This window comes from Temnothorax nylanderi, unplaced genomic scaffold (assembly GCF_030848795.1).
Source record: "Temnothorax nylanderi isolate EJ_2023f unplaced genomic scaffold, tnyl_v1.0 TNYL_tig0111_pilon, whole genome shotgun sequence".
In the NCBI taxonomy this organism is placed as follows: domain Eukaryota; kingdom Metazoa; phylum Arthropoda; class Insecta; order Hymenoptera; family Formicidae; genus Temnothorax; species Temnothorax nylanderi.
The window spans coordinates 7,976-32,387 of record NW_027249173.1 but is presented as its reverse complement, the minus strand read 5'-3'; the positions used below and the strand labels follow the sequence as shown (position 1 = coordinate 32,387).

The 24,412-nt window shown below is 42.2% G+C and overlaps 3 protein-coding genes across 4 annotated transcripts; 2 read left to right on the top strand and 1 right to left on the bottom strand.

Annotated features, from left to right (window-relative positions):
* Positions 1-258: 258 nt before the first annotated feature.
* LOC139776066 (uncharacterized) lies at positions 259-16,182 on the top strand. Of its 2 annotated transcripts, XM_071712514.1 has the most exons (10): positions 259-576; positions 676-1,119; positions 1,217-12,688; positions 12,809-13,251; positions 13,320-13,526; positions 13,593-13,712; positions 13,883-14,140; positions 14,218-14,334; positions 14,424-14,495; positions 14,730-16,182. In XM_071712514.1, exons 3-10 carry the CDS (start codon positions 1,594-1,596, stop codon positions 14,799-14,801), a joined length of 12,384 nt encoding a protein of 4,127 aa, XP_071568615.1. In that variant the 5' UTR covers positions 259-576; positions 676-1,119; positions 1,217-1,593; the 3' UTR covers positions 14,802-16,182. The 2 variants fall into 2 exon arrangements, with proteins under 2 accessions (XP_071568615.1, XP_071568614.1); XM_071712513.1 differs by lacking the exon at positions 259-576 and having other exon boundaries at positions 1,217-13,251.
* A 737-nt stretch (positions 16,183-16,919) lies between these two features.
* LOC139776070 (ADP-ribosylation factor-like protein 16) lies at positions 16,920-18,761 on the top strand. The gene is made up of 2 exons (XM_071712527.1): positions 16,920-18,224; positions 18,312-18,761. Exons 1-2 carry the CDS (start codon positions 18,018-18,020, stop codon positions 18,630-18,632), a joined length of 528 nt encoding a protein of 175 aa, XP_071568628.1. The 5' UTR covers positions 16,920-18,017; the 3' UTR covers positions 18,633-18,761.
* On the bottom strand, positions 18,666-23,807 carry Pic (DNA damage-binding protein pic). The gene is made up of 5 exons (XM_071712524.1): positions 23,560-23,807; positions 23,334-23,482; positions 20,184-22,909; positions 19,506-19,902; positions 18,666-19,165 (listed from the first exon to the last, which is right to left on the bottom strand). The coding sequence occupies exons 1-5, from the start codon at positions 23,627-23,629 to the stop codon at positions 19,082-19,084; spliced, it is 3,426 nt and encodes a 1,141-aa protein (XP_071568625.1). The 5' UTR covers positions 23,630-23,807; the 3' UTR covers positions 18,666-19,081.
* Positions 23,808-24,412: the final 605 nt, after the last annotated feature.

Sequence of the window (24,412 nt, the reverse complement as noted above, 5' to 3'; positions counted from 1 at the left end):
ATTCATGATTTGCAAATTTAAAAGGCTTCGCGATCTCTCCGCCGATCGTCCGCTCTCTCGCTCCTTCTCGCGGTCACGTGTCACGGGACAATCGCGTCAATCGCGTGTGTCGAGCGGGGCCGGGGAGGAGGGAGGAAATACAGCTGACTCGAAATGTGTGGAAGGAAATTGATCGCATATGCGCACTGCGCACATTCATATTCATAAGGGGTTTGCCCACAAACATGGAAAAACAGGAAGAGCACGCGCAAGCTAAGGAGACACGCGAAAAAGAGCTCCTATCTTTTTGTTTTTCATATAGATAAGCCGTCTACTCGTGGAAGCGCAAATATACGAGGCGCTTCGCGCTCGATCGGACAACCTCAGGCATTTCGGGCAACGTCGAAAAACCACCGCCCCGGCCGATTTGCATAATCACGCGCAGCGTACGCGAGCGGCAAGGCGAATCGCGCATTAAAATTAGGGCTGCGCTCCACGATATTCACCGCCAGCGTTGAAAATCTATAACTTACGTCACGTACCATAGATTTCATAGTACTGACAGTGAATATCGGACATTATCGGAAGACAGCTAAGGTGACTGTTTAATTTTCTCTTTTTTCTCTACTTTCCCCCTTCTGCCCCCCCCCACCCCCCCCCCGCTCCTGTACATGAATGCGTAATCAAATTGCGTAGCGAGCCTATCGGCGAGTCGACCGCGATAGCGGCTAGCGGCGCGCATGTGTACTTTGTGTACGCGCAGTGTACGGCGACGACGGTCAACAACGACGATGTTGGACTTGGACGGTGCGATCTCCGTCGGGTGACGACGACATTTCGCAGGTGCCCGTGTTCCGTGTGCGTGCAACGGCGAGGGGTAAGCCGAGACCCGCGATCGTCCGGAGGAGGGACTAGGGACTGCGACGCCAAGGGAAACGACGTCCGAGTCTCGCGCGCGCGGGTTCCAACGCGCGACGGAAATAACAGCATCGCCGGGGAGAGAGAGGTCGTGGCGCTTCGAGGGAGAGGGAAAGGGAGAGGTGAGAGAGAGAGAGAAGGATCGCGGAGACGCACACAGGGCGCGAGGAGCGCGAAACATCTGATCGTTTGACACGGACGCGTGGAGTCCCCGCCGCTGAGGTTTGTCTCGTCGTCGCGCGATAGTGACACGCGTCTACGCTGTCGCGGCCCTCGCGGCGTTCCCCACCGCTGTCTAATCGCACGTGTTTCTTTGCAGTGCCTCGCAGTCGAACGCGGCCCCGCCGGCGAACGTCAGCCGGACCCTTGGCGGCGTGAGAGAGGTTAGGTCGGGATGTCGGTCGCGCAGCATCTCGTCAACTGGAGCGAGCTGGAGCGCTAGCTGACGGGAAAACACGATGATCCTTGGCATCCCGGGTGCGCGAGTCCACGTGAGAGACGAGTCGTGATTCGTGAATCTAGAGAGACGGAAGAGAGCCGTCGATCGCGGAGCGGTGCAATAAGTGTGCATGCTTCTGACGGAGAGATGCACGGTGCTGCGGCATGTTAAGTTACCAAAGATTGCACGGTGCTAGCCTGTATTCGCGCGAGCGATTTGTCGAGACGATACCGAGGTGTTAGGATAAAGAGTGCGGAATGAGTTACAGCAACTTCGGCAATGGAAGGGGCTTCAGGCCGCCGCGGGGCGCGCGGGGCGCGCGTGCCGCGCGTCGCTTCGGCAGGCCCCGATTCCCACGACCGCCCTTCCGTCATGCGGGCCCACCGAGGCCGGGACATCCCGCGCAGTTCGGCGTGCCCTGGCAGCCGAACAACATGTTTTTCCAGTCCCACCCGTTGCGGGGCGCTCCGCCGTTTAGATCGGGATCGGACGGTAGGAGAAGAAGGTTCTGCACCTTCGACGTTCGATTCCCCGCTCCCAATATACTGTCCGTACCTCTGGATTATGACGAGGACATCGACCTGGCGTCGTATAGCCTGCAGATGGAGACCGATCAAGATGGAACTGCACCACAGCTGCCTCTGCTCGGTTCCGAGGAGGAGCGGCAGCAGAAGATAACCGAAACGGCGGATCGATTGAAGCAGAAACTCTTTTCTTTTAGCAGCAAGACGACAGATGATTGGAGTGAAGACGTGCCGATTGGTCCCGCCGAAGATGATTGTATAGAAAATCGTATCCCTGTCGTAGTCGGGTACAAATCATCTGAGCTCAAACTGACGTACAATGATCTAAAGGACATTGGAAAAATAAATCCTGATAACGCTAATCTTGATAACGCGCAGCATGCTACGGATGTATTTAATATTACGAATAATACAAATAATGATGTAATATTAAATGAAAATGGATCTCATCTAGTGATACCTAGCGATCAAATGACAAATCTGGAAAATGTACCAGATGATAATGCATGTATGGAAACTGATAATTGGGAGCTCCACGAGCCAATTGATAATTCCAATAATTTGGAACAATCGAATTTATATGGAGATAACAATATTGAGTTATTACAATCGGACATTCAGTATCAATATGATGTACCTCCGGCTATTATTTCACAAGATCAAGACGACCAGCAACAGGATACTTTGCAAGAAATCGGAGAATATCCCACGAATGTTACAGAAATCGGAGAATATCCCACGGATGCTACAGAAATCAGAGAATATCCCATGGATGCTACAGAAATCGGAGAATATCCCACGGATGCTACAGAAATCGAAGAATATCCCAAGGATGCTACAGAAATCGGAGAATATCCCACGGATGCTACAGAAATCAGAGAATATCCCACGGATGCTACAGAAATCAGAGAATATCCCACGGATGCTACAGAAATCAGAGAATATCCCACGGATGCTACAGAAATCGGAGAATATCCCATGGATGCTACAGAAATCAGAGAATATCCCACGGATGCTACAGAAATCGGAGAATATCCCACGGATGTTACAGAAATCGGAGAATATCCCACGGATGTTACAGAAATCGGAGAATATCCCACGGATGCTACGAAGGAACAAGAAGAGTCTGAAACATTGAATTTACCGGCTATGTCATTTCCAATTGATTCAGTAGATCAGAATATTTTGCTGAAGGAAAACGAAGAGAGACCGCAAAACGAAGAGCTTTTTACGAATTTAGAAGTTCAAGAAAATGTCTTAAATTCTCACGTTCATGCAGAAAATTCAAACGGTAGTAACAGTGCGTTGATACAACCAGCGTTAGCTGATGTGTCAGCAAATAATGTTGCATTAGATAACCAATTGCCAAAAGTGCAGGAAAATTCTTTCCATAGTCCACCAAACCTGTCTCCGCATACCGAGCAGGAGTTACCCGTTGATTTTGATCCTACTACTCCACCACCGATATTATTGAAACAAGACCAACCACCACGTATCTTGCCTCCATATTCAATACCACCCGATTTACCACCATTATTCGATCCTACAGCCCCACCGCCAAATATAAAATGTTTACTCGGATCAACAATACCTCATGAAGACGCAAATCCTGCATGGAGTAACGCTCAAAATCCAATGCCTGCCGCTTATAAAAATATAGATGTTCATACGGGCTTAAATACACATGGTGGATTTATGCTTCAACAGTTACCGTTAGAAATATCCAACCAAAATAATGTCTTTCTGCCGCCTCACGTTGATTCGGTAAATTTTTCTCCAATATTTCCTATGCCGTTGAACAGTCAATCTGGCATCAATACGCATGTTCCGCCAATATTACCTCAAATGCATGCAACGCCTACTTATGTATCTCCATCTTCCCTACCAGAACTCTCTTCCTCCCCTGATTTATCTTACAGCGTGAACAAAGACGATGTTTTGGATGACATGCAGGAAGCTATGAAATTTGCGAAAGAAATGACAAATATAACAGGAAAGACAGATGAAAGTTCCAAATCAAGTTCCAAAAGCAGTGTCTCGGTTAATCCTGTTAGCGATGTAGAGTCTATAGCCCTGCCTCCAGGGAAGCCAAGAGCCAAAACTAGTAAGAAAAAGATAAAAGAAGATAACACATGTAGCAAGAAGAAAATAGTACCTGAAGAGCAAAGTACAGCAGACCACCTATCACCAGAAGAAACGATACAAGATGCAAATGCGAAATCTAAGGACGTCGAACTAATGATGGAGCAAGATCGTCCTAAAGTAGTATTTAACTTGAATAATAAAACGAAAATGATAAATACTAAGACAGCGCGCCAAGAAAATAACGAGAAAAGAAACGGGATGACGCATTCTGTGGAATCAGAAAAAACTCGTGCAGTACCTTCGGTAACGAAGAAGAATATATTAAGACGTAGAGAGAGTAAAGAGAGTAAAGAAGGGGAGAAGAATTTGAAGAGAAATGAAAATAATTCTAAAAGCACAATATTATCCGAATCAATTGCAAACCAGGCTGCTATATTGCCTCCTAAAAAGCCACAAAAGGATATTCACACGGAAAAATCTCAATCTTCTAACGTTTCACTTTATTCGAAGGTCAACGCGCAAAAATCAAGAAGTTGTATAGAGAAGAACGAGAATTTTAATATGGAAACTTCATGGAAGAACAAGATCATCAGCCGATTTTTAAAGATGAGTACGAACGATATCTACAACATGGTGAATAACACTAGTCTTCGAAAGTTTAATATTATAATGAAGCGTCTAGTCAAGGAAAAAAAGTCTACGTTATCCTTAGAGATGAGGCAAGCAGAGGATGAAAAGATGAAAATGTACGATCAGCAGGAATTTATGAAGCAGTTGAACGCGATGTTGGATACCGACGCTATTGTGTCCGTTACGGATCTGCCTACAGAGTTTATTCATCATTTAAATGAAGTGCTGCAATTGGATGTGCAACCAGACAATCACGCTGAGTCCGCAACAGCTTCGAGTAGCCAATGTCACTCGGAAAATACGAATTATGTGTTCAGTTCTGTTACCCATGCTACAGAGTGCGCAAATAAAACAACAACGTCGAATGATGTTAGTCAGGAATGTGTAAGAAACAAAGGCCATACAACAAAAATGTCATATAACAAGGACGTACACACGCGGTCGGATGAAAAGGGATTAATGACCGCGTGTGTACAAGTGCATAATGTTAAGAGTAACGATCTTAACTTGAAAGATGATACTTGTAACACTATCGTAGATAATGATCCTATTAATAGTAACTTGTTAACTTTGCAACATGATTTAGATGATATATTTTCAGAAGTAACGAAGAAAAATCAAATCCCTGCGGCAGTAAAAGAACGCAAGCGTTTCAGTATGGCGCAACAAAACGCAAAGAAATTCGATGTCGGCGCGATGGAGAGAAGCGTGGAGAGAGAAGCGCTCTTGGAAGATGATACAGCATACAGACTGGAGAATTGCCCGCGCTGGGACGAGAAGTGCGATAGGTGGAAGAGGAAGGAACAGGAAGACCCGCACGCGTACAGAAATCTTACCAAAGAAGAATGGGAAGCGAGATACGGAACAACGGAAAGCGGAACGATGCTTCTCGAAACGCGAGATACGCTTCTCGAAATGCGAGATACGCTTCTCGAAACGCAAGATACGCTTCTCGAAACGCAGATGAACCCGACACCTTCTTTTTGCACAAAAATAATCGCTGTTAATAACAAACAATTATCAAGTAGAGGAAATTTACGTGGTAGGAAATTTTACCCGCGACGTCGTTATTCGTCCGAATCTTCAAAGCACCCGTCAAACACAAGACACAGATCTTTGGAGAAGGATGGGCATAAAAAATCTAGACGACATAGCGACGATAGAGGACATAGTACAGGATATTTAGAACATATTATCAATACCAACAGTAACAGCAGCAACAGCAACAGCAGTAGCAGTAGCAGCACTAGTAGCAACAGCAGTAGCAGCACCGATAACGCAAATGTTGCAAAACTATTGAGGGTGATAAAAGAGAATGAGAAGGTAGCCAAGAAAATGTCGTTGAACGAAGCGATAAGAGACGAGGTGAATGCCGAGATTGAGCGGGAGCGGAAGTCGCGAAAGTCGCGGAAGAATCGTAAAAACCGAAAGCAGAGGAAAGCACGTAAGAGAAGGAAGAGGCAAAACAAGAAAATGACGAGCTCCTCCGATTCCTCCTCGGAAAAAGATAATGAGGAAGCGGCCGATAAATTGCTGACGGAGAGCGAAATTAAGAAGGAGATCGTAGAAAATCAGATCACGCAAGAAGTAATTGTTAAAGAGGAACTGGACATCGGCCAAGAAGAGAGCATCGAGAACGCTCAATTTGCAAGTGCCTCGAGTCTCGTCATGGAAAATAAGGCGGCGTATTTACTCTCTGCGTCGCAGAACAAGTTGGAATCTCCCTTGGCACATGAAATTCCGCTGGCGATTGTCAATCCCACGCAACTATACGCGGAAGACAGACTGCCGACAGCCTCCCCGACGCAACCGAAGACCAAGGCGCAATTGAAGCAAATGCCAGAAACATCCGATATGAATGACAACAAGGTTCCCCTGAATGTATTCACTTGCATACCGGAAGATTGGAGCACGCTTGCTCTGGCGAATTTCTCGGAATGCACGGAGGATTTAAATAGAGCTCGAACAGCTGACGTCGATTGTAATCAGGATAAAGTTGTTCTATCGACCGCTGACAGTTTTACAAGTCAAAACAATAATACCGTGCACGTATCATGCGAAGAAGCTAGTAAAAGTGCGATATCACAACTGGATGAGACGCCATGCACCTTTGCCGAATTGTCTACCAAAATAAAAGACGCTAATGAAATCTTAGCTAGTGATATCGATGTATCAAGAGTGTCAACGGTCGCTACGTCAGCATCGTCGGTATCGGGTGTCTCGCCTGCGAGTACTGTGACCCAGAAGCAAGGTGCCAGCAAAAAGATTGACATAAAGACATATTACGAGCGCGCCAAAGAACGTCGCATGAATGAAAAATCAGAACCGAAGAGGCCCGCAGAAAATCCCGCGATATCGACGCGGAAAAATTCGCTTACACCGAAAGCCACAGAGCCGGAAGTTGCAGTAAACAAATCTACGTTCATATCAACATACAGCGGCCCCATTCTAGATCCGCGATTAGTTTCAAGATTAGCTGTTCCGTGCGCAACGAATAATAAAGACGACAGCGTGCAATCAACGTCGGGAAAAAATATTCGGCAAAGAGAAAAACCAATGACGAAGGAATCTACGATTGCAGAATTAGCACCGAGACGTCCTGAAGAAATAAATTCAAATCATATCGTCGACGGCGATAGCAGTGTTAAAAAAATTAATCAGAATAAATCAAAAGCTAAAGTATCGCCGGCTGCTAGCAATATCAAAGTAATATCCAACGTTGTAGTAACATCTAAAATTATAACACCAAGATCCAGGAAACTCGCAGAGATTAAAGAGAGCGTAGCAGATAAAAAATCACAAAGCAAAGTTTCGTCTGATTCTAAACGATTTAAGAATATTCGGTCGGAAGGCAGCAAGGAGCTGAAGCTGAAAAAGGAATTGGCGATGGAACAAAAGGCGAAAAAGAAGTCTGCGGCAGCGTCAAAGTCTGTTGGTCTAGTTTCAACGAAAGTACATTTTCCTTTGGAAAAGACGACGAGGGCAGAAGAGGTGGCTCAAGAAAAGAAGATCGATAATACCGGTAATATAAACAAAATAAAAACTGAACGAATACAATCGATAGATTCTCGCGAAAGTAAGGTACATGATAGCAACATAAAAACGGAACCGTCAACAATTTCCTCGGGGAACACTGACAACAATGCTGATGAATTACCGCGTGATATTAAACCGAAAGAACGTTCCTCGAACTTCAATGTCGTTAAACGAGAAAACGCTGAAAAAACTGTAAGTAATATTAACGTTGATACGCGTAAACATTCTTCTAAGACGACGCGAGATAAAGAAACTCGATATGTAAAACGTGCGAAGAACTTAGCAAATACTGAGATTGCAAATAAAAAAGATCGAAGCGCAAAAAAAATTTGTAATGCCGTTCCCGAACTCGATGTGTCGACAGCTTCGAAAATTGCCCTGGAAACCCCCGAAAATAAAACTTTAATTGTAAAGATAAACAAGAAGGATTCCTCTACGTCTAAGATTCAAGAAGCCGATGCAGCGAAAGATACGGAGCTTTCGTTGAATTATGTGGACCAAAGTCAGATTAAAAAATCGAATGATCGAGATCTATCGGAGAGCACAATTAATCGTGATACAAGCGGCATTTCCAAACTGGAAGCGATGTCTCGATCGGATAGCATCGACAAGGAAGATAGACGAAGTAAGGAAAATCAGCTGTTAGTAAATATTAAAACTAATGATAGTAAAGAGGATAATATGGAATTTAATGTACCAGATACGTACAAATCTGCGCGTGCGACTGAGGACAAATATCTGGTTAAGAAAATCGCTGGACCATCAGCTTCAAATAAAAACTTTCAGGAACAGCAAGGTACTACCTCTCTCGACAGCGTAGGTAGTCCGTTCAAAGGCTTTCTTCAGGAAACCATGATAGATTTTGAACAGCCTAACATATTCAACCAATTGGACGAGGTCAACGCCAATAAGGACAAGATATTACTCGATGATTGTAACATAAATTACGCGACGCGTACCGCCGGTTGCAAAGACGTGAAGATCGAAGGGCGACAGGATTACGAAACGCTGGAAACCGGTACTGATTACGCTAACGACGCGAATGTCAATGCCAGTGAGAATTTTGGTATCACTTTCGGTAACGTTTTACTTGCTGCAGATAAGGAATGCACGACGAGCGAGAAGAGAGATAAATCCGACTTGGCGGCGACGGATGAAAGTGGAGAAGGACGCGTAAGAAAATCCTCGAGCGAGATAGTCACGGCCCCGTTACGCGACGAGGACAACGATATCAATATCGATGAAGGCGGCGAGACGGACAGACCGTTAATGAGCAAAGAGGGATACGCATCGTGCGCGGGATTAGTGATTAAAGAGTCTATGTTTATTAACGAGGAAGAAATTATTCCGGGCGAAGCTCGAACGAAAGATTTGGCAAGTAAGCTCAAAACGACAACCGATCCTAGTTTATCCGACGCGTTAGAGACGACGATTTCGGACGACGCGTTGAGACTGCCGGAGAGCCATGGCGTGGATCATCTCGACAATCACATATATTTAGAGGCAAATATATCCGCGGAAAAGGCGCCTTGCGACAAATTGCCGGGCTTCGATTCCGACGAGCATCTAGATAACGACATGTTCCTGGACTTGGACGATCGTTTACAAGGCACCGCAACGTTCGACAACAAGGACGACGAGTGCGTGCACTTCCCCGTTCAGGAAGAAAGCCCCCCGTACAACATCACGCCTGCGGTCACTCCGGAAACGACGATGATTACGCAGATTACGCCCTGCGCAGATTTATCGAAGCCGGAGGATTGTAAACTCGACTTGAAGCATATATCGTCGTCGTACAATGATTCGCTCGCGGAGGCGTCGGCGGAACAATTGCCGACCGACACATCGAGAACGCTGAATATCCGGACGAAAGCCGCCTTGAAGGAAGCGACGAATCTTTTTTTGAAATCTCCGAACAATGTACCGACGGCAACTAAAGAAGTGGCGATTGAGATAGATAAGACGCAACAGATGAGCGACGCGGGTCTGAATTACCAAACATCGGCTTGGAACATAGACGGACAAAACAATATAAAAACGCATGCGCTAGTGACTCTCAATGACACGACCGCGCAGGATTTTGTAAACGTAAACACGATATCGTCGACGCAACACGGCTCGTATGACCGGCCAGTTCATAAAGATATCGAAGTTAACCACGACGGTAAGCCCGTAACATCGCCTTCCGGTAACATCGAGAAACTTCTTCACAGCGGTATGCTGCGTAATCCGGTTGTGGAATTGAGAAAGATGAAGGAGTTAGATAAACTGTTGGAAAAGAGAAGACAGCAAAATTCTGAGAAAATAAATGAGAGAGCCTACGAAAGTCAGAAGAAACACAATGGTACAATTTTGCACAAGTTGAAAGACAAACGACAGATGAAGTGTCGATCTAAAGAAACGTCGAACAGAACCAGCTTGGTGAAGAGACTCAAGAAGATGAGGCAATCCGGAAGGATCACCGGTACCACGAGGGAAGCTATTCTGGCTAGAATGCTAGAAATCGATCTCGAGATGCGTAAGCTAGCGAATGAGAAGCTAAAGTTGCACGAGATATTACGGAATGATATCTCGCCGACTGAAGATTCTGTGACAAATAGCAGCGTAATACTGAGGACGAGAGAAGACGATACTGTTGCCGGCCAACCTCAAGTACCATCAACGTTAATATCGCAGAACAGTGAAATAAGTTGTACCAAACAAACCAAAAACGCGCCTTCGTCGAGACCGTCGTCGAGACCGTCGCTTAAGGAGAGAAAGAGAATCTCATCTCGCAATTCGGAGGATGATGAGCTTTTCAGTTACACGCCAGTGCACCAGAAGACGAAAATGCCTGTGATTCGGTGGAAGAAAAAGCCGCGACTGGAGCAGACAATCCGACGGAAAGAAGACGAGGAGAAGGAGGAGAAGGAGGAGGAAGACCTTGACGAGGTGACAGAACAGCAGACTTCAACTTCCGTGAGTAGAAAAGTGGAGGATAGTACGATTGACGCATCTGAAGATATCATTCAGAAACCCGAATCGAACGCTGCGGTAGATCATGAGGCGCGAGAGGAGAAAACCACTGGGAAATCTGACAAGGAGGAATCTGCTTGTGATATCGATTTGAAGCGTGCGATCTGTTCAGATAAAAGTACAGCGGATAAAAATGCGGACGATCGTTCAGATTTGCAGGATCTTGCTAAAGACGAGACCGAGCGCGCAAAATATTTTGATATTGATAAACGAAACGTTATTTCACCACCAGACGAACCGGCGAAGGCGGAAGCAGCGAAGGCGAATTCTCAACCGCCGAGCAAGCAGGTGCACAGCACGCCGGAGCGTTTGTCTATATATTCTGACGACAGCACGTGGGATTCTCTGGTGCAGAACACCGCGTCGGAGATACACGAGAACAGGAAGGCGACGGGTCTCGTTTTGCTGGACGAGACGCTCAAGAAGGAACTGGCCAGGTCGCGGAAGATGAAAGCGGAAGTGCGCAAGAAGAAGAAGCAGCAGCTGGATAACTTCCTGAGGACGGTTAACAACCTGACGATGGAGGAGGAGGAGCTGCCTCTGTCCAAGCTGTACATCAGGAAGCTGCGACAAAAGCGAGACTTGCTCGACTCGCTCAGCCAGAGGAAGGAAGACACGGATCTCGTCGTCGATCCGAACATACTGAAGAGCATGGATGAGATGATAAACGCTGTGGTGGAAAACAAGGAAAGTCTTTATGAGCCTCAATTGGAGGCGCCTGCTTCTGAGGACATTCCAGCGACGTCCAACGTCTCCCCTGTATTGCAGTCCGATAATCAATTTTACGTCGATGCTGAAGCGAACGCCAATTCGGATTGGCCCTGTCGAGAGAAGGAAAACGTAGAGGAGGTCGCGTTGCGGCAGGACAGTAACGACGTGCCTGGTGCGGACGGATCGAATCACGTTTTTAAAGCCGTGAGCCAGGACAAGATTCCTTTCCACGACGAACGTAACAGGATGGAACCGGACAGTAGCATCACCCCTGAAGAAACTCTAATAGAGAACCATTCTTCAGACTGCGAGCGTGACCGTTCGAAAGATTCCAATAATATCACGTCGCGCAGCTTTGACATTAAAGTATCCGTGCCTAAAATTTTAATAAAAGATGATTTCAGCCTGGAACTGTCGCAGAAATGTAAAGACACGGAGGGCGCTGTCGTGGGCACTGGTCTGGTTGATTCTACAACAAATATATTTTCGGCCAACCCTGAGAGATCGGAGGAGAAGGATAAGAGTTCACGAGATAGCTTGCAAGCCGTTAAGTCGATCGTGGAGGAAAACAAGAAGGATGAGAAAGGCGAAACGAAGGATAAACCCGCAGTGGACGCTGATGAAAGAGAAGAGACGGTCGACAGCGTAAGTAATGCACCACAATCTGTACCGCAATTGAGCAATGCGAAGTCCGGATACTCCGATATTTCTGAGAACGAGGAATCAGGTGACAGCGTCGCATCTAACCGGAACGATAAAATAGCAACAAGAGATACTCATGACTCGAGTGTCTCAGAGTCTACCGGAGAAAAAACAGATACAAAGCAGAAAAAATCGGATGCTGAATCCGAGCAGCTTTCGAATGACGCGATTGCTTTGAAACAAAATTTTCAAAGCATGGAGAATGCAGCCGCCGAAGAAGAGGAGAAAAGTAATCCCGAGAACAAGTCACGAGCATTTGAGAAAATCCTGGATCACGATCAAAGCAATGGCAGTTCCGTTCCAATTGATCTAACGAGCGAAAGATCGGAAGAATCCAACGAAGCGTCCATCGAACAAAAGTCCAGTCTGGAATACACGTCGACTTCTACCATCTCGTTCGATAAAGCAACCGCGAAGAGCGGAGAACCGAGTAAGAAGCTTCGTCGCAAGCACGACAACTCAGCGCCGGTTCGGAGGAGTGCCAGAAACTCCAGTGAGACTGTCAGGTCTAGCAGGGTAAAGGAAGTCGATGCTGATTCGAACAGCAGCGAACGAGATTCGAGCGTTCTTCACGAGGGAAATTTCACAACGCGAAGCGAAAGCAAATCTCCTACGTGGGCAATGCCCGATGAAAAAGCCACAAGCAATGGTAGGAAGAATCGCGTTGCACGGAAAGTGCAAAATGTTATTAGGCGAAAAGTTATTAGCCGAGAAGCTAAGTCTAAAAAGAAGATCGTAAGTCTGGCTAAACACTCCGACATGATTACAGAATCCACAGCTTCGAATAACAGCACCGTGGCAAACGCGAAGAAGAGGAAACAGCACACGGAGGAGCAAATAAAAAACTGCAAAGTGAGATTGGTCGACTGTAAGCCCGCTCTCCTTAAATATGTCAAACCCGAGGTTCTGGACAGACTTGGAATAATTGCCGTCAATCCTTGTGCACCGAGTGACTCATCGTCTACGCAGCATACCACGAGCAATCAAAATACAGTAATTTCCATTGCAGCTTCTAGCAAAAGTTTCTTTTTCCCGGACAAGCCCTGCGACAAAGCAACACCCGAGGTCGAAATCTTAGAAGAGAAGCCGATCAAGGAGAGTAGCGACAAAGATCTCACTCAAGAATCTGTTTCACAAGCACCAGAGATCGACGGCGAGGAATCAGCGAAAACGCAGTACACGGTCCACAAAGGGCCTATTTTAGACATCAAGGTAGCAATTCGATAGACGATTATACTCTGTATAAAACGAGCTAAATATAATTTATATATTGTTTTTAGGTTTTTGAGAATTCTTTCCTAGCAGCAAGTGAAGACAGTAAAATATACAGATACAGTCAGACGTCTAATGGGATACTGAATATCTATAAAGGTCACAAATCCGCGGTTACATGTCTGTATATCTGTAAGTCAGATATCACAGGAGTTAACAAAGAGCTTATGTATTCTGGTTCCTTGGATGGCACCTTGCGTTGTTACGATATAACGGTAAGATTTAGCGGTTTAGACGCGCAATTTTATTGAAAAACTAATTAAAAAACTGCCTCTTTGCAGAGTGGCGAATTGATAAAGAATCCGGCGCAAATAAACAGTCCGATCCAGTGTATGGATCAAGCATGGGGAATAATCTTTGTTGGAACTAAATCTGGACATGTCTCGCGTTTTCAAATCAAGGTAAGTTTTTTTTTGTTTAAGTTACATTGATGTACATATTCCCAATATGGATATAGTAATTTATATTAAGAGAGAAAAAAAGATTGAGCTTTATCCATATATAAAAAAATATTTAACTAATATTTATATAATTTGTATTTATATACACATAAATACAAATTTATTTGCAGACTGGTGCCATTAAAGGAAGTACTATCTCATTTTCGGATAAGTCTGTACTTGCGCTTAAAGCGACAAATGAAGGCCCGCGAAAAATCCTTATTGTAGCATCTCGAAACCAACCGATAGCTATACGCGATGCACTGAATGGCTTGTTTCTCCGTACGATTAGCGGCCAGAAGAATCACACGGTTTACAGTTTATTGCGTCATAATAATTTGGTCTATTGTGGTACAAGCAGCAGATCCATAAACGTTTTCGATTTCACGGCAAGTAACGATAGCTTTTCTAAACTGTTTCGAAATAGAAATTGAATTGTATCATCATTCTTAAAATATAATTGCAGACAGGTGAACAAGCAATTCAATATGATGCTGGTGTTGGTATTGTGTGTATGCGTCTTTATAAGCATCTACTCTTCGCAGGCTGTTACGACGGCAATATTTATGTTTTCAATATAAACGTGAGTGTTACATCCTCGTATCTGAAGTCATATAATCAGTTTATTACAATATATTTGCATCATTCGTATTCAATTAAATTTCTTTACAGAATCACAAATTAGTATGTAGCATACATGGCCCAGGGAATATGTTATTAAGTATAGAGGTTGTAAATAATAAGGTACGTATTCAATATGCAAATTTCTATTTTTTCCCCCTAACAATTTTTCCCTAATAGCTTTCTTTAAATTTGTGTATTGTGTATTTTTTTTTTCCTTTAAAGTATATTTTTTCATGAAATGTCAATAAATATTTTCTTAATTTATTTTTGAGTATTTAGTTAAAAATGTGAAATAAAATAACATATTGATACTAATAAATACTGATCGAACTTTTCAATTTTATTATCTTTCAGATTATAGCGGGAAGTAAAGACAAGCGTTTGCATTCGTGGGAAATGCCGACTCAAGTGCGTGCCTTACTTTAAACAATGTTGTTGCACGTTCAAGAATTCTCTACTTTAAAAATAATTAATTGGAGAAACGATCAGCTAACAACTCAGCGATCGAATAATATTATGATATATAAATGTGTAAAGCAGTTAACGACACCGAAGTTAATAACTTAATATATATCGGAATTGTACTAAAATGTCGAACATTTTCGAATTTTCTCACTATAAATAGCGTTATAATACTACATTCTTCGCAAATCGCTTTTATTTCTATCATATGTTTGGTAAGTAAATGCTGGAAAGCACAAGATGCTAAATAAGATATTTATAATTACAGTACTATATGATATATCGTTCCTCTTATGCTAATATCATGAGCGATTCGATAACTTTTGGAAATTTATAATTGAATGTAAAATGTAATATCTATTATTTTAACTCTGTAATTTTAACCGATAATTGTAACTCGAGATTTTTTAAATTAAAATTGAAATTTATGTATACATTCATCATTGATCATTGTTTCAATTGTTTTGGCATACAGTTGAGAATAAAAAGAGACATTTATCCCACTTCTTTACTTAAAAAGTAAAAATTTGCACATTCAGGCTTTGCTATAAGAAGGACAATATATTTATAATTACGTACTATACGATGGTAAGAACCGTTTTTAGTGAGAAAGTACTGGCGCCAAAATTATTTGTTATCATTATATGCTTACATATCTGTAATATGTAAAGTGTACAGTTGTAAAGAATTTAGACTGAATTAATGCAATAATGAAAGTTATTTTATGTATGCTTTGCACACGCAAACAGATTAGAAAAGTTTTCATAACTTTGTAATCATCCGAAAATGTTGGGACATTTAATATATGTATGTAGCCATAAATGTAAATTTTATGTCAGCGCGTGTCAACGTTTTGATTTGAGCTATTTAAAAATTGAGACTGGTATACACATAGTTGAGAATCACGCAAAATACATGGCATTCACTGATTTATATGAACTCTTTGTTAAACAATGCTCTTGTTCCTTGTTGGTATTTAGCGAAGATTTATCGCCTGTTCCTAGGAAGCTATATGTCCTTGAAAAGATCTTGTTTATATTGATGCCAATATCATGCTTTATTATATATTTGCTTTGTCGTGTGTTTTCAATGGAAACAAATATACTCTATCATCCTTTAACTTCTATTTTATTGTAATAGACATTAGCAAATGTAAATAATGACTTATACCAAAATGTATAACGAGCCATTTATAATCTTATCAGAAGATTAATATAAAATTAATCAAAGAATGGACAATGTGTATGTTTTATGATGTAAAAAATATGTATGTTTTATGTTATGTAAAAAAGGGACAAGTAAGAAAACGTTACATTTAATAAATTCTAAACTTATAATAAGCTGATACATTTACAATTCACTATTATTATAAACACATACAATTATTATATTTATTATTATACAGGGTGGGAGAAAAGTATGGAAACCCTGAAAAATCTCGAAAACTATAAGTTTTACAGAAAAATGTTTCAGACAAAAGTTGTTTGGTTTCGAGCGGGCCATAAGATGGTACCATTGGTTTGACCTTGGATGGTCGTTTAAAACTCACGTAAACGACACCTTTAATTTCTTAAATGGAAACCCTTATTTTTCAATGCATATTCTTGTAGCTAATCTCGAGAGCTTTTGAAAACACTATAATAAAGTATTTTTTCATTAAGAACTTTTGGAATTATGAGGCTTGAAAGTTCTAGTATTTTGACATAAAATACAAAATATCTTGTAAAACATTAAGTTTTCGGTAATGTTACCTTAATACTTTTATGCACAGAATAATGAGACGAATCAATTGGTATGAAAAAAAGACATAGTTGCTTTTAAGAAAAAGTATGCAGATGCGTGTTGCAAATTACATATTTTTTCTTAAAGGAACTGTGCCTTTTTTTCATACCAATTGATTCGTCTCATTATTCTGTGCATAAAAGTATTAAGGTAACATTACCGAAAACTTAATGTTTTACAAGATATTTTGTATTTTATGTCAAAATACTAGAACTTTCAAGCCTCATAATTCCGAAAGTTCTTAATGAAAAAATACTTTATTATAGTGTTTTGAAAAGCTCTCGAGATTAGCTACAAGAATATGCATTGAAAAATAGGGGTTTCCATTTAAGAAATTAAAGGTGTCGTTTACGTGAGCTTTAAACGACCATCCAAGGTCAAACCAATGATACCATCTTATGGCCCCCTCGAAACCAAACAACTTTTGTCTGAAACATTTTTCTGTAAAACTTATAGTTTTCGAGATTTTTCAGGGTTTCCATACTTTTCTCCCACCCCGTATATGTAACAATTGTATGTAAATTTATGTATGCAACAATTACTATATGTAGTTATAAAAATCGTAGATGTGTTATTTGTCTGCAAAAATTAATGAATGTACATTGTTATAGGAATACTGCCAATACTCTTAAATAGTGATTTTGCAAAGTTCTCGAATAGGACAGTGTAAAGAAATTTGATAGTTTTCTTTTCTTCTTAAGGTAAATAGAGAAATTTTTAATTTTGTTAAAACTTGCAATAAAAACATAAAATCCTAAAAGCAATCGCAATATATTTTTCATATTTAGAAAAGTGTATATGATATATATATATATATATATATATATATCCACACATTGTGTAAATGTAAAAATAATTAATTTATAATAAATTTACACGTCCATACTCATTCACTCATACATACGTACACGCATATAGGAATTTTTTTTATATCGCGATATTTTCCTGAAGTCATAGGCTATGATAGAATTGTATTTTCAATTAAGGTGTTTGATTGCGTTATTGATTATACTCATAAAATAAGAAAGAAATAACTGAAGTTTGAAGTTGATATAAGTAATATATAGATTATTAGATTTTAAGATACTATAGTTGACTTTCGACCAGTGCTATTTAAATAGAAAGTTTTAATAGAATATCGTGATTAAACTATTTCTTTTTATTATTAAAGTTTGCAACTATAAACAAGTTTTACAACTATATGCCTTAATTACGCGTTTTATTTCGATCATTCGTAGAGTTGTGTTCTGGCGTCGAATCTGTTAAATCAATATTCATCTGTTGTCCCCTATAAGTCTCCGAGAACTGCAGACGCGCGCGTCTATTAATTGAGCGATTCATAGACGCGTCTTAGTATAAAGTTAACAACAGTTAATAGAATTTTGAGTACAGAAAAAAATGTGTCTCTGCCTTGGACCACTCAAATCGGGCAAAACTCTCCTGATGAAAAGTCTCCAAGGAGACGAAATCGACGATGCGACTCATACTGTGCCTACCAATGGAATAAATATATATACTGTAAAAAATGATACTGGCGAATTCGATATGATGATTAAAGAGATAGGCGGTAATATGGCACCGATATGGAAGCATTATTTTGATAAGGTACTGTGTAAAACAAAATCTCAACTTAATAAACGCACGATACAATTAAAAGCACATATTGCATTTCTTTCGTTCATTCGTTGTTAGATCCATAAAATAATCTACGTAGTGGATACCAGTAATCTTTGCCAAATAAGTGCCGCGGGCGTGCTGCTTTATTCTTTCCTCGTGGAGCCGCGATTACGGAACGTGAAGGTCGCGCTCATCTTGAACAAAATGGATGTTTCATATCGTCAGATGAGAAACGAAGCTCTGCTGATGCTGCAATACGCGCGTTTACAAAAGGAGATGACGCAGAAGATCACCGTGTTGGAAACCAGTGGTATGACGGGCCAGGGGATAGAGAGCTTACGCAGCTGGCTGTTCGATCCGGAAACGCTGCGTGCCACGCTGAAGGCTAATAAATAGGCGACGATTGACGTCGCACGACGAGAGAGAACGTTACCTCAAAATGCATCATCCTTTTTATTTACACTCGATCTTACAAAGATATAAAGATATTACTCTACAAATCTTGGAGCATCCCTTGAAAAACAATCATTAACGAATGTTGTTGTAACATTACTTCTACGTCATACAGTTGATTCTAAAAAATACTGCAACGGATGCTAACGAAATAAATTCTCACACAATTCTCAGAAATGTTAAAAATAAAGCAGAGAAAACAATTTTATAGAAAGAAGCCGAAAGGTAAGAAAAAATTTACGTCATCTCTTTCGTGTATCAGCACTAACGAAAGTAACTGTATAAACATTCGCGCTCCCGCTTAAATCACCGCTTGAATCTTCTATATATACCTTCTAATATTCTTATAGATACATTCCATGAATTTAAAATATCGTTTACTTATACAACATTTAATGTATCCTTGTAAGATCCTCCACCGTTTTTACAAGATCGTCTACCGTCGCTTCCTTTTTCATGCCGCTGCCATCATCGATCTGTGGAAAAATATAGCGCATTAAGAGATTTAGGAAAAATTAATTCATGCTTATATACAGGGCGAGGTGTCTAAATTGGGACATTTTAATATCTTGACAAGAAAGCATTTAAAAAATGTTCCAGACGAAAATTATATCGTCTGAAAGGGGGTAACTAATGGTAAAATGAATTTTTTCAAAAATTTTTGAAAACATTGATTTTACCATTAGTTACTCCCTTTTAGACAATATAACTTTCGTCTGGAACATTTTTTTAATGCTTTCTTGTCAAGATATAAAAATGTCTCAATTTAGACACCTCACCCTGTATATAAATTAAGAAGATACGCGATCGAATTACCATAAGACCCGTTGCAACTTCTGCCATCTTTTCGCTGTTCAGATCGAGGAAACTTTCTATCAGATCGCCGTCTACGAATCCCTCGCACTGCTCAATCTTCAATTCTGTATTAAAACTTCTCCAAAAATTGTGCTCTATTTTGCCCACGCTCTTTATCACGGTGTTCAGCTTGTCCTCCATGTTGCGCAGGAATTCGTAAAACGTAAATGGTATTTGCGTCACCAGACCGATCGCGCCGCTCACAGTGCCGAATAATACGCAACCCTGGGTCGGCGTGCTTGATTCTCCCAAATTCTGCATCACCAACGAGCCGTGCCGGAAAACGTTGACCATGTCGCCTAGATGAAACTGGCCTACTTCTTGCATTTGCTGCCTCTCATCTTCCGACGTCGCGGCGCTGGAAAGAACTATTGTTATTTAAAATTGCCTTATTAAAAACATACAAATAGGGATGACGCGTAGTTCCGCGTGAAAGCGGTCGACTCGCAGTCGACGGGTCCCAAGTTCGATCCTGACTCTCATCCCATATATGCCTCGGTTTACAAGAGGTTGATTAAAAAATTAATGGTTGCGAATGCGAAAGAATATGAAGTGACAGTGGTAGTTTGTTCGGGGAAACTATATTTCAATATAAAAAACGTATTTATAAATCTGTATAAATCTACCGGCAAAGCATACCTGTCCTTTTGACATACGAAGAGATTGAAGCAATTTTCGGCGCCCAAAAAAGTATCGTCGTCTAATATCTCGATGGCAGTCATCCAATTAGGATTGTAGTCTCTGGCTATTTCCTCAAAGCTGCCTTCCATAGTCTTATATTGAAGTAACGTGAGGGATCTCATTAGATCCCCCACTAAAACAAAGTCGCCTTTGGTTTTCAAATACAGCGCTATAATGTTGTTAAAGTGGCTGCACTCCAATCTGAGCTCCTTCTCCGCGGTCCACTCGAACAGTCGCACAGTACTGTTGATGCTCGCCAGGAGCTTTCCGTTAAATTCGACCAAGGAATAACACGAGCCCTTGATCTCCTTTTCCGCGACCTGCGTGAACTTGCCATCGCTCCAGTGATACAGCAGTATCCTGCCCATCTTGGGCTCAGTCTCGTCGGGATTTATAAACGCGGTCCCAACCACGAAGTAAGAGGTCGGATCCTCGCCCAGTCTTGTCGAGATCAATGATAACGCGTACTCGGTGGCCATCAGCGTATGCGCGTGCAAAACTTCGAAAGTATGCTGATCGATGATGAGGAGATTGTGCACCTCGATCTCCTGGCCAATCTCACTGGCCGTGTGTCCGCTGGGTTTGTTATGCGAGGCGACGTGGCTGCTACTGGAGGTGGACGCCGCCTGGGTAGACGCGGAATGCCTGACGATGCTCACCCCGCTGCTCTCCTGTACGTCAACCCGCATTGTGATCACGCCGAAGGTCTGTGAACTTTCCTGATAGGCGATTCTCCTTGGAGACTCCCCAAGCGGAACCGTTCTTATGTGCAACTTTTGGATCTCGTCAATTGTACCGATGGTAACGGTACTGTCGGTCGCCAGTGCCAAACTGTCGCTATAAGATTCCGCGTTCAAGGAGCACATGTGGTTCACCTCTTTGAGATTGACATTGCTGAAAACAAGCTTGTGATTCGAGGAATAAATAACAGTGGGCCTGTCCGAGCACGCGAACACATTCGTCGTGGAGAGCGATCGGAAGGTCCTGAGAACAGTAGGTTGTGTGCCTAAGGTGACCTTTTTTTTGTCCGAGAGTATCCCGCTTTGTCGCTGTAGGATAAAATAGTACATGCTGCCGTCGCCTAGTGCGCAAAGTAAATATGTGTTACCCTCGAAACAGGTCATTAAGATGGACCTAGGTATAATCTCGCCCCCAAGAAGCTCTTTATTGATCTGCTCTAGATTGGGCAGAGTTAAGATGCGAACAGATATGTCCGTCCAGAGTCCAACAGCTGCAATCTTGGCCTCGTTGACGCCGTCCAGAGGGGAAATGTCCAGGCACGCCACCTCGTATTGCAGGGTGACGAATCCCTTGGATACAATCTGATTGCATGAGATCTCTATGTAGAACAGATCATTTCCCGTTGCGCAAAGGACTTGCGTGCCATTGCAAGCTACCACACTGATGGTTCTTTTGTTTTGCGGCTCCCACTCGGAGACGACCATTTTACTCTCGTACGAGATCAATCTAACAGAGTTCGGAGTTATTTGGATGAACAAATCGTCAGTAACGTTGCCCGTATGAAACGTTTGCTCATCCGAGACGAAACCCGGGATATCCGTCTCCTCGACTTCCTCGCCATTTAAAGTTAAAATCCTAGTCTGTCCGACAAACGACAGTACCAGTGTGTTGTCATATTGTGAACCGCCAACCTTTAGTGCCCACATGCCTTTAATCCCTGGTAGATCGATACTCGCGTGTTCCTGTATGCCTATACCATTTCTGATGATTCTAAGAGAGCCTTCCTTGAAGGCACCCGAGCACGTGACCATCTGCCCTTGGCCCTGTCTTTCCAAGTCTACCACAGCCATGTCGACGATAGGCGCCAGATTCGTGAATGTCTCCATAGGTACGCAATAGGATCCATTCTCATCTGCCTTTGTGATTAATTTGATCAATTGAGAATCACCTAGGCGACTACCGACATATATTACGCCATTGTCCAGATAAGTTATACATTCTGGTATACTGATTTCACCCAACAATTCGACTTTCAAGTCCTTCACTACCATCGTTCCATCAGGTTTCTTTTCTTGCTCCAAAAATAACATAAATAAATGACCAGCCATATCTCCTAATAGATACCTCAGTCCTTGATTATCTACCTTGGCGTAGCAAGTAATGGTGCTCTGCTTTATAATAGGCGGTACCACCGCGACGTATGTGCTACCATCGTGATACAAAATACTCTCCTGTCCTATTATGATTGCGCCACAAATGGGAGATGGTACGGGAATGACCATCATAGCCTCTCGCTCCACATTATCCTGCCTCCATGGTATCTTGGCAAATTCTTTATCTCTCAAGTTAATCTCGTGCGTTTTTACGTGTCGACCATTGATATCCTGATGAATGAGAATTAAGGTAGGATTAGCACATCCGTGGAGAAAATTGACATCTTGCACTTGCTGCTCGTCCATACGGATTGAAGACGCTTTTAACTCTGGATTATCCTTGTCTAAGGGTATAATTTTGAAGAGGCCATCGTACAATCTGAGACCGATTACTCGTGCTTTTGGGTCAATGACAGCTTTAATCCCAGTCTCGGAAGCCTTCCCGATACGATCCGCCACATTCCCATGAGCTTTTGTTATAATCTCTATATCCTCTCCCTCACCGATACATTCCAAGATCATCGCATTATAACGTGTGGTTAATAGAAACAGAAGATCCTTCTTCTCATGCTGTTGAAAAATAAAAATTTTGTAAATATTACTGCACAACTTAAATCTCAGTTAAATCAATATTTGACATAACGTCTTAATATCATGCCTCAGCCCTGCAATATTTACATAAGTTCTCACAGATTTTACATATTTTATATAGATTTTATGCATCTTTACTAATGATACTTTAGCATAGCTTCTCTTAAAGAAATGTTTATTTACAATGTCTGTCTTACATGTATATTATACTAATGTTCGAAAAATATATATTTGTATCAAAAGTTTAATTCACGCAAGTCACTAGAGCACTGCAGAGCTTTTTTTGAGAATTAATTGGCGAAACGTGAACGTAACCGCCAGTCAGTGACTGCCATGACGAGACTGACGAGAGTGTAAACACGATTCTTTCAAGAAACAGGCCTTAGTAGGGAGATAACCTTACCGGCGGTCTGAAGAATTTGATGACGGCTATCTTGCCGTAGATCCCGACTTCCTTCAGGGGCCGCAGGCCCTCCGGCGTCACGAGGTATATCTCCAGACGTACATTCTTGGCCAAGATCAGATTCAAGTCCGTCGGTGAGGTGAAATTACCTTGGAGAAGCGCAACAACAAAGCGATTATACCGCGGCGCAGCTCCGCCGTGCGATCTCGCGAATTTAATCACTTACCGGTCACGCAGGCAGTGACAGCCGTTGGTTTATGTGCCGTCACCACGTAATGATGGGACATTGCTTTCATAATATATTGCCTGGCAGCTGATAAACACTTTTCAACACAACTACGGATCCTCAGGCTCAGGCCTCGGCCGGAGTGCTCCGCTTACCCGTGCTTTTCAATTTATCGCGCCATGAAGTTGGTCACACTTCAGACATCGTTAGGTCCCTTTACAACGCACAGGGCGTCGTTAGGGCCGGTCTACAATGGATGTGTAACTGTCGTAAGTCGTGAGTCGTAAGAAATTGACCAATCATTAGTTGATTATTCTCCTCAAAATCGTCTGTGATTGGTCAATTTCTTACGACTCACGACTTACGACAGTTACGACACCCATTGTAGACCGGGCCTTAAACCCGACACTCATTGCACGCGTTGTTCTTCTACGCGCGTCGTTAAACATTAGGTCTGTTCTTTTTAGCTGAACTTGTTGCACCGTCCATCTTTTCTCTTTTTTTCTTCACGTTGGAGAGAAAAAGAGGAAAGATGAACGACTTTAAGTGTAAGTTTGCAATAATGCTTTTTCACAGTAAATTTTTTTGTTTAGAGTCTAAACCTAATTCTGACAACGGTATCGTATTTTTGGATGTAATCCGCAGGGCATGCCACAGTCTTTTTATAACAATACATTGTAGAATTTTTGTATAAAGCGAATGTTTTCGCAAGTTGAGGTTAAAACTAGTGTCGGGATTACAGACGGCTTTAGGATCCCCTTAAGCTTAATCGACGCGTTTTTGCACAAAACGACCGAATCTGGCAGAAAAAAGTGTCGCTCTGCTCCGCGAAGCGAGATATTAAACGTAAAAG